We start from the raw sequence: 13,083 nt of genomic DNA on the forward strand, positions 1-13,083 counted from the left end.
CCATGCCTTTCCATTGTGGAAAGAGAGTGCTGTTGATGGAAGGCAGCAGCTAACAGCTCTTCCTAGATGCTTATCATCTAAACTTGAGTACCAACTGGAAGTGTGAATATGTTCTCTGCAGATGTACAAAGAGTGTGCTGTGGGATGTACCCTAAGATAAGCAGGTCCCAAGCAAGCACAAATACACACATAGTTGGAGTAGGTGTGGGAAACCAGTGGTCCTCCAGGTGTTGTCAGATAACAACTCCCATCATCCCTGCTCACCAATCATGCTAAGGCTGATGGGATTAGAGTTCATCAATGTCTTCAGAGTCATTGGTGCCCCATGTGTGTGTGTGTGTGGGGGGTGAAAGTAGGTTTCCCCCAGTGATCCATCCCCAGCAAATTTCATGTCTTTAATAGAGCCCTCATAAAGGCATGAAGGTCAACCTCAGAAGGGGTGGGTCCCGTCTTTTCCTAGAAGTGATGCAAAGGCCTGAAGAATCCAGACACAACAGTGGTTCCAGAAGCATCCTAAAGCAGCAACGCTGTCCAGGGAGGGTGGCAGCCCCTTCCTTTTCCCCTCCCAGGCTGCAGAATGTATTATTTAATATTGCCAGTTAAAATTGCTAATCATCATCATTAATACAGAAGAACTCCAAAGACTGCATGTTAATTGGGCTCTGCTTTGCAAGCACTGTTACAATATGATTAATGGCCCAATACCTCATTAATATAAGAGAATTTCATTTTGTACCATTGTTGTACATGCCAATTAAGCACCAAACGTGGTGAGGATTGGCTACATCACTCTTTTCTTTTCAACAGAGTCAGAGTGATGTAAGGTAACTCAGACTGTAAATAGCCCAGAGGAGCGCTGGAATAGCATTGTTCTCCCCTGCCCCCCACCTCAATTTGGTGTCAGTAAAAAATGGTCACAGATACCTGACAAAACAGCTGCAAACAATGCAACTGCAACTGCAACAAGGTCTTACTACCTTGCAAACAATGAGCATCAGGCTTTCTATAATGACTGAGCAAAGAAAAGGAAAAAGCTGGGCCAATCTAGGGTACAACACAGACCATGTGAAAAATGTACACTTGCTGCCTTCAGAAACACAGCTCTCCTCTATTGCAATGAATATGAGGGAAAATCCTTCAGAAGCCTCATGCATGAACAACAGTGGGCCTCCTAGCAGCATACTGTAATTTTCATTGTTCACTAGAGAAGTTCCAGAAACTGAGATGACAGAAAGATTTCAACATTACACCCCCTCTTCCATTCACACATACTATCCTGTCATCCTCATTTGTTTTTTTTTTTCTGGGTTAAACAAACAAACAAAAAGACTTGGAGCATTTAAACCAGAATATTTGACGGTGATGGAGAAAAAAAAAACATCAACTTACCAGATATTCAAAGACCAGAGTTAATGATTTGTCTGTATGAACTATATCATGTAAGGTAACAATATTTGCATGTTTTAAATCTTTTAACAATGACACTGCAAAAGAAAAAGAACAGAATTTAACTTAAGTAAATGGGAAAACTCTATTAATATGTAGCAAATGGGTAAATAACTGTCTGGAGAGACTTTTAATTTTTTTTCACACCACTTAGTTTAGCTCATTTACTAGGTGCTCAAGAAAAAAAATTAAGATTGCTCTTCCTCTAAAATTAAAGGGTACAAAGCACCCAAAATTTTATACGTGCTTCAGATTTTTTTGCATCTTGTCCAGAATACATTTCTGAGAATACTGAAAGGAAAAGTTTAGCTCCAGTGTTAAAGACACTGAGATTAGAAGACATACAGATGTTAAGGGAAAGGAGAAACCAGGCATACGGCAAAAAAATATCAACGTTTGAATCCATATATCTGAGGAGAAATCTGTTTAATTAGTGAGGTTATGCTTTAGAGTTTCTGCTCATGTTTACTAGAGACGTTCATAAGAAAAGCCACGCCAGATCAGACCAATAGCCTTTCTACTTGTACATTCTCCTTTCAAAGTACTGTACTTTTCCAGCAGTAAATGAGCACAACTGCACCCACCATCTTGTGGTCTCTCGCCACCCCCAACAAAGAAGCTGACACTTGAGCAAGTGAGTAAGAAGAATGCCTATGCATTTCTCAATCATTTCTAATTGGGAATGGTAGAGGACCTAAATGTCATAAGCCTCAAGAAAATCTGAGGAAATTTCTGTGGCAAAAGAATCATATGTGGACAGAATTCTCTCTCATGAGTGTTTAGTTTGATCCAGACAGATTGTCCATTTCACTAAAACATCCTGAATTTAAGAAATGTAAGCAAATTCAGAATATTCTGTTTTATTTGGGGTATGTTATCTCTTTGCCTATATCCTAGATAATGACAATGGGGGAGTTCAACATGAGAGAAGAATTAATGTTTATTCTCTGCATGTTAAAATGTGGGGAAACAGATTTGCAGGAACTATTTCATTCTTTACTGTAATCCAGAAGTCCTTCAATGGAAGCCTGGTACAAACAATTTGGAAGAGTCAAGTGTTGTTGTGTTTGTTAAACGCTGGGAGTCAAAAGTCCTTACTACACGTGACTGAAAATCACCAAAACACCTGTCAATAATCCAGATGTTTCTTCTGACCACCCTTGTATGAGGCCACAAGACTCCAAACAGAAGAGAGAAGAACCAGGATTTAGGTGTAAGTGTTCTTTATATACCCACACCTATACCCCTTTAAGGCAGAAGCTCAAACTGGACCAAGAGCCCACATGTTAACTTGGAGTCTGTTCCAAATTCTAATGCTTTTCAAGAAAGAACGAGCCATCAGACCCAAGGTACATTTAACAAATTTCTTCACAGTGGACATCACTATATTACTAGCATAGCAACAAACATATCTTTTGAAACGGAAAGAAAAAAAGAGTTTTGCTCACCTTCTCTAATGGCTGTGCATGGTGCCCCCTCTTCATGCTCCAATCTGATTTCTTTTAAAGCTACCAGGTTTTCTGTCAGCTTGCTTCTTCCCTTATATACTGTTGCATAGGTACCCTACATTCCAGGGGTTAAAAAAAAGAATACAGTTATGAAAAATACCATACCCTGATCAGAGGGGGAAAGGAAGCCAGACTTTCATCATCGGTGGTGTGTGAGTGGGTGTTTATAAGCAGAATTTAAAATTCTAAAATGTTCTGACACAAAACACTTTTAAAAGAAGGAATGTAGATTTGCCAATGTATTATGTCTTTGACAACAAGAACAAAAAAGGTACACCTTTATCCACTAACAGCACAGGGCACTTAAGTTAGGATACAAGTATCATACTTAAGCAGTCCTCATTCAGTTCACATAAACAAAGGAATGTGCCTTACACTGAATTCAGACTACAGTGGGGTCTTGACTTAAGAACGGCTTGAGTTAAGAACATTTTGACTTACGAACCGCTCTCATAGGAAAATATTGACTTGACTTAAGTACTTAGATTTGAGTTACAAACTGAAAAAAAACCACGTGGGAGGCAGGGAAAGTGCAAAATATGAACTTTCAGTTAACTGTTGGCCAGTGAAAAGGGTGCCTGTCTGCTTCCTCACTCCTCCCAGCGTTTAGAGAGTGGATTGGGAGACAGTCTTCGGACTGCCTGGTACTGTACTGCCTGGACTGTATTTTCCCTGCCTTCCCTGAACCTTTGTTGACCTAAGAAAAAAAGAAACAAAATATCCCCCTCTAGCGGTCGAAGGCGGAATAGCAGCTTCCCATTAGTTTCTATGGACGGAAAAGAGCAGATACGGATCAAATGGCTTTCAATGCATTCCTATGGGAAATGCAGATTTGACCTGAGAACTTTTTGACTTGAGAACTGCCTTCCAATACCTGCCTTCCAAGACCCCACTGTACTGGGTCCAGCTAGCCTAGTACTTTCTCTGCCATGATCTTAAACTGTGGCTTGAGGTTGGTTTTAGATGCAAGCTCAACCTAACCACAGGTTCGTTTGGGACAAGGTAGAAGCACAGTAAGTAAATAAGTAAACCGCTTCTCCTGTCTGGGCAAAACAATGAATTTTGTGGAACTAGAGACCTTCGTCTATATTCAGCCAAGAAAGGAGGGAGGCCACTCCATGTAACAGCAGAAGTGTCAATGTAACTTAGTAAGTCAAAATATGATTGCCAAATGTGGCCAATATCTGTAATTATATATAACAAGAGTTAAACAGGATGTGAAACAAGCTTCAGTCCCCACTTTCCAATTGGGTTAAATACATAGGTGGCTTATGGTCTGAGTAGGGGGACCTCCCTCAAAATGGAAGAGTTAAGCATCCACCTTTCTTGCTCAGATGATGAGATACCCCTACTTAAATCAGAACGTTGGTTAATCAGAACATTAATTAACACTCACTGTGGGTGAGTGGAGAAAAGATTATAAATTTCTTTTATACATTTAAAAACACACAGTTAAAAAAAAAATTAAAATCATTAGTTGAGGGGCGAAAACAGCATACATACCTCACCAAGTTTTTCCAATTTGATGTAGGTCTCCATTTTTCCAAATCCAATTTCAGACTTTAAAAAAAAAAGCAGATTCGTTTAGAAGTGTTGTAATGTGCACAATACACTGAAAGAGACCATCTATTTGAAAACCAAGGGACATAGGATAAAATACTATGGCAACATAATTACTACTGGCTATATGCCACTAAAAGTGCCAATTATGACAACCAGAATATAAATTATGGATTTGTTAGGATAATTTCCTGGTGAATTTTAGTGGCTGCACTGCAATATTTTGTCATGTACAAAGAAATGGCTACGTTCTGGTCTGAGAGAAGAAACAGAACATAGAGGGCATCTGATTGTCCAGGAAATGTTAATAATAAAGTAAAGAATCCCCCCCCCCCCAAATATCATGGTAAAAGAGACAGTATATAAGAATGTGATATGTTGATTCTACCTCTCTAGAGTCACTTGTGTTGTGTTAAATCTAAGGAATCTTTGGCACCTTCCTCCCTAAGCTAAGAGGAAGCACTGTTTTGTGATGTTATCAATTTCAATTTTTCAAAGGTAAAGATTTAAATAAAGATTTTAAATAAATAAATATTCCCTCTAAAAGGAGAAGAGGCTCAATTAGACCCAAATTAAAATGAGTGATCAGAGAAAACAATAGGGAACACACTCCATGTAGTCTAAATCATTCCAAAGTCTCTATTTAACACAAGATGAACAAATGCTTCCACCAGTATGCAGGAGATAGATGAATTAACCGTTCCATTCCCACTTTCCACACCTTCAGGAAGTTTTGAGTTGAGCAAAAACTTAAAAGTAAGTAAGACCAGACTGAGAATTACTACAAGATGAATATTCATTAAAGAAAAATTCAACAGATTGTTTTGAATTAACTACTACAGATGGTATTTTGACCCAGATTTAGCCTTCCTTTGGTTAGACTCTTTGAAATCTATGGAATGTAAACAGCAATGATATTTGTTCAAGAAATCTAAGGGAAGAAATGACCTTGTTTCTCAGTCCACATACCCTGTTGGACAAGCTGCAAACCTACTTATGAAAACAACCAGAATTGAGGCAATATTCCTTTCTTCCTCCCCAGCACCTATATAATTGGTAGGAGCGCTGCTGGTTTCCCACCACTAGTGTGTGCTTGTGCGCAACATGTTGTGCTAACAGTAACTAAGCAGGGTGTGTGGGTTCGTCTCCGGGCTCCTTTCTCGCTTCAAAGAAATCAGGAGATTTTTGTTGTTTAGAAACAGGTGAGATATTTATTGGTGTGTTTAACAAATAACCAGTGTCTATAACTTGATTCCGTCGTCTTTCTCCTTCGGACAACAGGTCCTGAAGGGGCTTCCAATCTTCGTCCAGGAACGGGTTTCTCTCACCGGAGTTCCAGGGACCCAGCCAATCCGCAAAGATGTTAGGGTTTACAGTCTGTCCCGCTTCACCTTCCAACAAGGGCACGGTCTCGTTATCCCGGCTGTCACCCCACATGAGACATCCTTCTGATGTGGGAGTCTTCCAGGGTCCTCCCTGAACCCCTTCCTCTTCATCTTGTTTACCCTCCATTCCAGCCTCTCTCTCTCCTCTCTCTTTCCACTCTTTCCTTTTCTTTTCTGAGCCTCCTTCTTCACTCTTTGGCCTCTGCCTCTCCCCAGTAGGATGGTCTGGGTGGAATCTCCCTTCTCCTCCTATAATTCACCTCCTCCTTGGGCACTCTTAGTTTTCCCCAAGAACCGGTCCATGGGTCCTCCATCCAAACCCACTTCCAACGTGGCGGTAGCTGTTCTTCCCTCCTTTTCATATCTGCTGTCCCCGCCTCTATCTCCACCCTTTTCTTCCACTCTATCCCCACCGTTTTTCCCTGAGCCCTTTCAACGGTTAGTTTTTGTATTTCTCCTTCTATCTCCTCTGTCTCTGTCCCTCGCTGCTCTGTCTTTTTGAGAGTTGAGACAGGCTGGGTCTGTACTTCCTTCTCTTCTGTACGGAGGAGGGACGGCTCTCTGCGAGTGGGATACCCCTCTCGCCTCCTGTCTCACACAGGGGCAGTAAATTTAATTTCTAATTAATTTCTAATTTCTCTCTGCAAGAAGGAGAAAGGGCTTCCAAGAGCAGTTGAGATTTTGCTCAAGCACAACGGCAGCATTAGATACATCTTGTTGCCTTGTTTAAAACTATCACTCAAATTACAATGATCAGATTACTTAAAAATGCAGGAGCGTGGGAGAGGTAAAACATTAGATATAAACTGTTAAGTTAAAAAGGTAGATGCCAAGATGACGCATTACTGCAAAAATAATATTATTTTTGCAGTAAAGCATCATCTTGGCATCTGTCTTTTTTCAATAGCTTCATAGAGAGAATAGTTGACCAGCTTAACATGTTAAGCTGGTCAACTATTCTCTCTATGAAGCTATTAACTTTATTGCAATTGTTTTTGAAAGATGTCAATGTTACAGCATTTGGCTTTGAAATCCTTTTCTTGATTCCATGTCTTTTAAACAAGATTTGAAATGTAATTTCATGCCGTTTCTTATTGCAGATTTCAAGTCTGGGCACTGTTTTTGTTCGTTCGTTTTTAACTGAGCAGAACTGTTGTCTGCCTCAAAGGAAGAACACCAGGGACTGAGAGAACAGGACAATGCAGCAGCTCAGGCATACTATTGCAAACCCAAACCCAGCTGCCAGATCTCAGTTTACAAATGCACAACAAGGTCTTTAAAATCCAGGAGGCGAGGGAGGGGTACAAAGTTGTCACTTTGAAAAAGTCTGTCCATGTTGACTCCAGTTATGTTCATTAGAGGGCACTTTTTTCACACTGCAGTTTGAAAAAATAGATTCCTTGAAACAAGGATTGCTTGAGATCTACCCATGAATAGCTTGGTTTGAAATTTATTTGAATATGCTGAGAAATGAGGAAAGTATTGCCCTTCCACACAAACGTTTTCAAGCAGAATCGCTATTTTTAAGTCTCTGTGGCTTCTTATTATGGCTTTAAGTGACACTCTTAGGGTTCAACTAGATTCATTTATTTGGTATTCATTTTTTTAAAGAGGAGGAGCAACTCACAAAGATCAACGTAATTAGAATGTTATCATCCAGAAATCAAGAGTCACAACCAAGCACACTCTTTAATTCTCAACAGGAACAAAGCACCAAAGCAGATGTTGAAAACTCTCTTGCCTAACCATAACAGACTGGTTTTTAATAGATCAGTCATGTAATTAAATGCATTTAATTGAACAGATTGAAATTTAGAAATCACAAAACCTCCAGTAAGATAATTCAAAATCCTCAAAAGCACAATTTTCTTTTATGTTAGCACAATTTTCTGTTTAAACAACAGCTGCTGTTAGAAGAAAGCCATTGTTAATATTTTTCTTTCCATCAAATTAATCAAATACAAAATATTTTTCTTGTAATCTATCATGGGAAATAGTATTTCTAAGCATGAAAACTATTTTAAAAATGCAAGGAACAGTGACCGAGATATACTAAATTCTCTCTCCGAAACCTTTATTTCTTTATGCCAACGATCACCTTTGATTTTCCTATGAAGGTTATGCTCAAAATCCTACAAGGTAGGCTTCAGCAGTATGTGGACCGAGAATTCCCAGAAGTACAAGCTGGATTTCGAACGGGCAGAAGAACTAGAGACCAAATTGCTAATACGCACTGGATTATAGAGAAAGCCAGAGAGTTCCAGAAAAACATCTACTTCTGCTTCATTGACTAGGCAAAAGCATTTGACTGTGTCGACCACAGCAAACTATGGCAAGTTCTTAAGGAAATGGGAGTGCCTCACCACCTTATCTATCTCCTGAGAAACCTATACGTGGGACAGGAAGCAACAGTTAGAACTGGATATGGAAAAACTGATTGGTTCAAAATTGGGAAAGGAATACGATAAGCCTGTATATTGTCTCCCTTATTTAACTTCTATGCAGAATACATCACGTGAAAGGCTGGACTGGACGAATCCCAAGCCAGAATTAAGGTTGCCGGAAGAAATATCAACAACCTCAGATATGCAGATGATACCACTCTGATGGCAGAAAGTGAGGAGGAATTAAAGAACCTCTTAATGAGGGTGAAAGAGGAGAGCACAAAAATGGTCTGAAGCTCAACATCAAAAAAACTAAGATCATGGCCACTATGGAGGCAGTGACAAATTTTACTTTCTTGGACTCCATGATCACTGCAGATGGAGACAGCAGCCACGAAATTAAAAGACGCCTGCTTCTTGGAAGGAAAGCTATGACAAACCTCAACAGCATCTTAAAAAGCAAAGACATCACCTTACCAACAAAGGTCCACATAGACAAAGCTATGGTTTTTCCAGTAGTCTTGTATGGAAGTGAGAGCTGGCCCATCAAGAAGGCTAACCACCGAAGAATTGATGCACTTGAATTGTGGTGCTGGAGGAGACTCTTGAGAGTCCCCTATTTATTTATTTATTTATTTATTTGATTTTTACCCCGCCCCTCTAGACAACATCTACTCGGGGCTGCTAGACTGCAACGAAATCAAACATATCTATTCTGAAGGAAATCAACCCTGAGTGCTCACTGGAAGGACAGATCCTGAAACTGAGGCTCCAATACTTTGGCCATCTCATGAGCAGAGAAGACTCCCTGGAAAAGACCCTGATGTTAAGAAAGTGTGAAGGCAAGAGGAGAAGGGGACAACAGAGGACGAGATGGTTGGACAGTGTCATCAAAGCTACCAACATGAATTTGACCAAACTCCGGGAGGCAGTAGAAAACAGGAGGGCCTGGCGTGCTCTGGTCCATTGGGTCACGAAGAGGTGAACACGACTTAATGACTAAACAGCAACAAGCTGCTAGGGATGGAACTTTTGTGTTTAAACAAAACACTGAAACGTGAAATACTGTAGGCTCCTTTTTGTGCAATTTGTATTTTTTCATCAGCTGCTAAAAGAGAGCCTCTAGAAAATGAATGATTCATGCACACAAACATTTCTTTAGTATTGCCTCTTTTATCTCATTTTTCTTTCTCATTTTGTCTTTCAAACTGCAGGAAAACTTTCACGTCCAGTAGCATTGGTACAGTCTGGAAGTCAATGCCGAATGTACTTTTTTCTTCAGTCATTCCTTGTGGTTGGAATTCCTAGTGCCCTTTATAATTTTTCTTGATTGTCTCCATGTTTTTAAACTAGATTATTTTTCACATTCTTCAGCTCTGCCAAAATATCTCCTTGGCATTATATTTTGGATTTCACACCAACCCCATTTCTTTGGGGATTGTTTTGCCCTTTTTGTGGGGGAACCTTTTCTTCCTTGGATTATTTTTGCTGCTGCCTGTAAAGTCTGCCTAGTGATGCCTGCTGGACTCAAATTTAAAAAATGTTTAGAATGGCAGAAAACACAAATGGGGAAACACAAAATGAATTAGCTGGAAAAGGCTTTCCCCTTTTGTGTAAAAGACATACACAAAGACATGTGTATGATTCTGAGCCTATATGAAAGTCTGCTGTGGGAAAACTAAGCAGAACTAAACAGTATATACCCACAGCAGTTGGGTCTGCTAATCAAAGTGTGGCGTCTCTCATACTACATGTCAATTTTGGTTACAAATTGGAAACAGCCATTTGCTAAATTTTATTTGATCACACAGGCACAAAGACATGGCCGTCTTTGTGGATTGCTTGACAATGGGTCCATCTGGACATCTGAAGTTTTGGGCTCTCTTGACTAGTATCCGATTGAATAGTTCTGCTGGCTGAACTGCATTGACCAGTGGAACTGGGAAGGAACTGTAGCAGGCAAAGAAATCTGCTAGAGCTGGGTATTTTAAATGGTATTCTTAGCAATGCATAAGAGGAGTTGGACAATGTGGTGCTGGGAAGGAAACCATGGCTAGTAGTCAAAACCCTGTTGTGCAACTGGAGGTTGTAACCACAGTAGCGGCACTAGTGCTCAAATGCATTATTGCAGGGCATGATGTCTGGCATAACTTCATGTTATATTGGTACAAACAGGATTTTGCCCATTATCTCAAGTAATAAGGACAGAAAAAGGAGGGTCGTAGTAATGTCTAGAAGTAGCAACTTACCAATGATGCTCTACGAGACCGCCGGCTCATTGGTTGATCAAAAGGTGGACTGTTGATCTGCAGCTTTTCAAGATACCCATCGGGTATCCTGATGTCTGCAGGTAGCGACAAACGTTTGTTCAGGTCCTGAAGAAGTAAATAAAATCTTTTAAATGAGGCCAAGTATTAGATAAAATGTGAAGCCAAGAGCAGAAAATGCCTTTCCTTTGCGAAAGGAATGTATTGGTACCAGTGTTAACCCAACCTATCCTGACATTTGAGAGGAAAGGGAAGCTCTACTGTCCTTGTCCATGTTACTGCTGGTTCCTCCTCCTGGACACTCTCCAAAAGCACCCACCCTCCTTCACCTCACCCTCCCATCACTTCTAAAGCACTGCCTCTGCACAAAGATGTTCTGGAAGCAGCAAGCAAGAGGGGAGAGGAGCCGCAACAGGGATGGTAGCATGGAGGAGGGGAAAGCTAGCCCAAAGGAAATATATGCACAAAGGAGGGAAGGAATCAAAGTCAGGGAAGATGGCAATGGACACAACTAACTGCGGTATTGGAGTCCGGAAGGGAAGTGCTGTGGCAGTGGTGTTCAGGGGAGAAACTCCAGAATACACTGATTTACCAGTCAGTTTACTCAGAGTAATGGTAGGGATGGCCCTGATTGTGACATTCAAAGCCATCAGCATAAATTTATATTTGGTTATTTGAACTATTTTAATGCCATATTTAATGAAAGAAATTTTAAAAACTATTTACAATACTATAATATCAAAAAACAAAAATACAATAAAATCAAGCAGTGATAGAGCAATAAAATATTTAATTCAGTTCAGTAAAATAACTGTTAGTGACTGGAGCATGTAATGTAAATAGATCTTCAATCCACAGCAGAAGCACCCCATATTGGGAGGTCACCAGAACTCAATGAGGAAACTGTCTGACATGGTTGGTGCCACAACAGGGAAAGACTTTCTCCACACCATGACCTAACAAATTCACTTGGTCATATTAGCACTCACTCTACTGGGCATATAGGAAAAATTAGCATGCTGCTTTGCTTTCTATTAAACATGCACCCCGTGTTCCACTCCTGTCCATTAAATCCAATTACATACACCTTCAAAGGAACATATAAAGCAAGGGGCACAAACCTTCTTCATCTCACATTTAAGAAGGAATATTTAAAATATTTTACGAAGTGCTAACATTTTGTTAGCACTTTGTAACATCTTTTTGATCATCTAGATATGTTTTCAAGTACATTTGAGCATTTTTCTTCTTGAGTGCACCTCACACATTGACAATATTTGGCAGACCCCTGGAGGCCCCAACTCCCAATATTTTGTATTCAGAATAAACAGCTGCCACCCTTTTTAAGGTTTAATCTACCAACCAACTCATTCCTTAGCAATGTAATTTCTTAGGCTTACAAACTCTAGTCTTGAACATTGTTTTCCAATCCACAAGAGTTCCTTTGGAGTTAACTCACACCTCAACTATTATTAATGTCCCATGTGAAGCAGTGGCAGTTGTGATTTGCTGCCTGTACAGCCAGTCACTCAGTTTACCTCAGACTCCTAACTTATCACCCTGGATATTTTTACGTGCTCACATTGCTTACTGCATGAGCAGAGCTGCTGCTAGACTCTGTTGTGTACTGGGGATCTGCCATGTTAAATTCCTCAAGAAAAAAATGCCACAAATTGCCATTTTGTGGAATCTAATATGGAGACTTCCTGCCACTGAACTGATAAGTGTCATGGACACATAAACCTACTTGGGAGAAGAGGAGGTGACTGATGGCTTGTCACCAGATAAGCATAGTGCCAGGATTGGCAACGGATCTTTCTGAGTCCCTAGCAGGTACTCAACCATGCCAACCTCTGATACCACCCCTGGTTTGAGGCACAATACCTTTATTTATTTATTTATTTATTTATTTATTTATTTATTTATTTATTTATTTATTTATTTATTTATTTATTTATTTATTTATTTATTTATTTATTTATTTATTTATTTATTTATTTATTTATTTATACCCCGCCCATCTTTACTCATAGATTCTATCTTATATTTACAAGCTGCAACCAATTCTTAAAAAGAAGGTGGTGGCAAACTTGCATATTAATCCAGAAGTTTACGTAATTTGTGTAATGTCTACCTGACTGGATCTGATAGTGTATGCAGTGAATGAGTACAAGGACTCTGACTCATAATGACCTAAATCTAATTGGTAATCCTAACTAAAGTAAGTCTATTGAATCAGTGGGATTTACATAAGTGCTGACTTAAAATTCATCAACTTACGTGATAGGGTTTTCTCTGGTTGAGACTACAAAATGGATTTAGGCTGATGAATGCTGAGCTTATATATTAAGTGCTAAGTAAAACATATATAAAGAGAAACATCTCCAAATGGGATTTACAATATAATATGTACAAAGAACAGAAGGCAAATTACAATGGAGGAAAGGCAAAACTACGACTCAGACAATTTAGACATGAGCTAGCTGCAAGAGAAAAGAAGTCAGAGCAAAGAAGAAAGTCCCCAGGAAAGCCT

The 13,083-nt window shown here is 39.7% G+C and overlaps 1 protein-coding gene across 2 annotated transcripts in view; it reads right to left on the reverse strand.

Moving 5' to 3' along the window:
- The window catches only part of CDK17 (cyclin dependent kinase 17), an 85,924-nt gene that overhangs the window by 14,894 nt on the left and 57,947 nt on the right, over nucleotides 1-13,083 (reverse strand). For both annotated transcript variants that reach the window (XM_020815494.3, XM_073000253.2), the window contains exons 5-8: nucleotides 10,533-10,658; nucleotides 4,458-4,514; nucleotides 2,895-3,009; nucleotides 1,390-1,484 (exon numbers count right to left, since the gene is read on the reverse strand). In XM_020815494.3, the coding sequence (XP_020671153.1) occupies nucleotides 1,390-1,484; nucleotides 2,895-3,009; nucleotides 4,458-4,514; nucleotides 10,533-10,658 (393 nt within the window). The remainder of the gene's footprint in view (nucleotides 1-1,389; nucleotides 1,485-2,894; nucleotides 3,010-4,457; nucleotides 4,515-10,532; nucleotides 10,659-13,083) is intronic.

This window comes from Pogona vitticeps, chromosome 5 (assembly GCF_051106095.1).
Source record: "Pogona vitticeps strain Pit_001003342236 chromosome 5, PviZW2.1, whole genome shotgun sequence".
Taxonomy (NCBI): domain Eukaryota; kingdom Metazoa; phylum Chordata; class Lepidosauria; order Squamata; family Agamidae; genus Pogona; species Pogona vitticeps.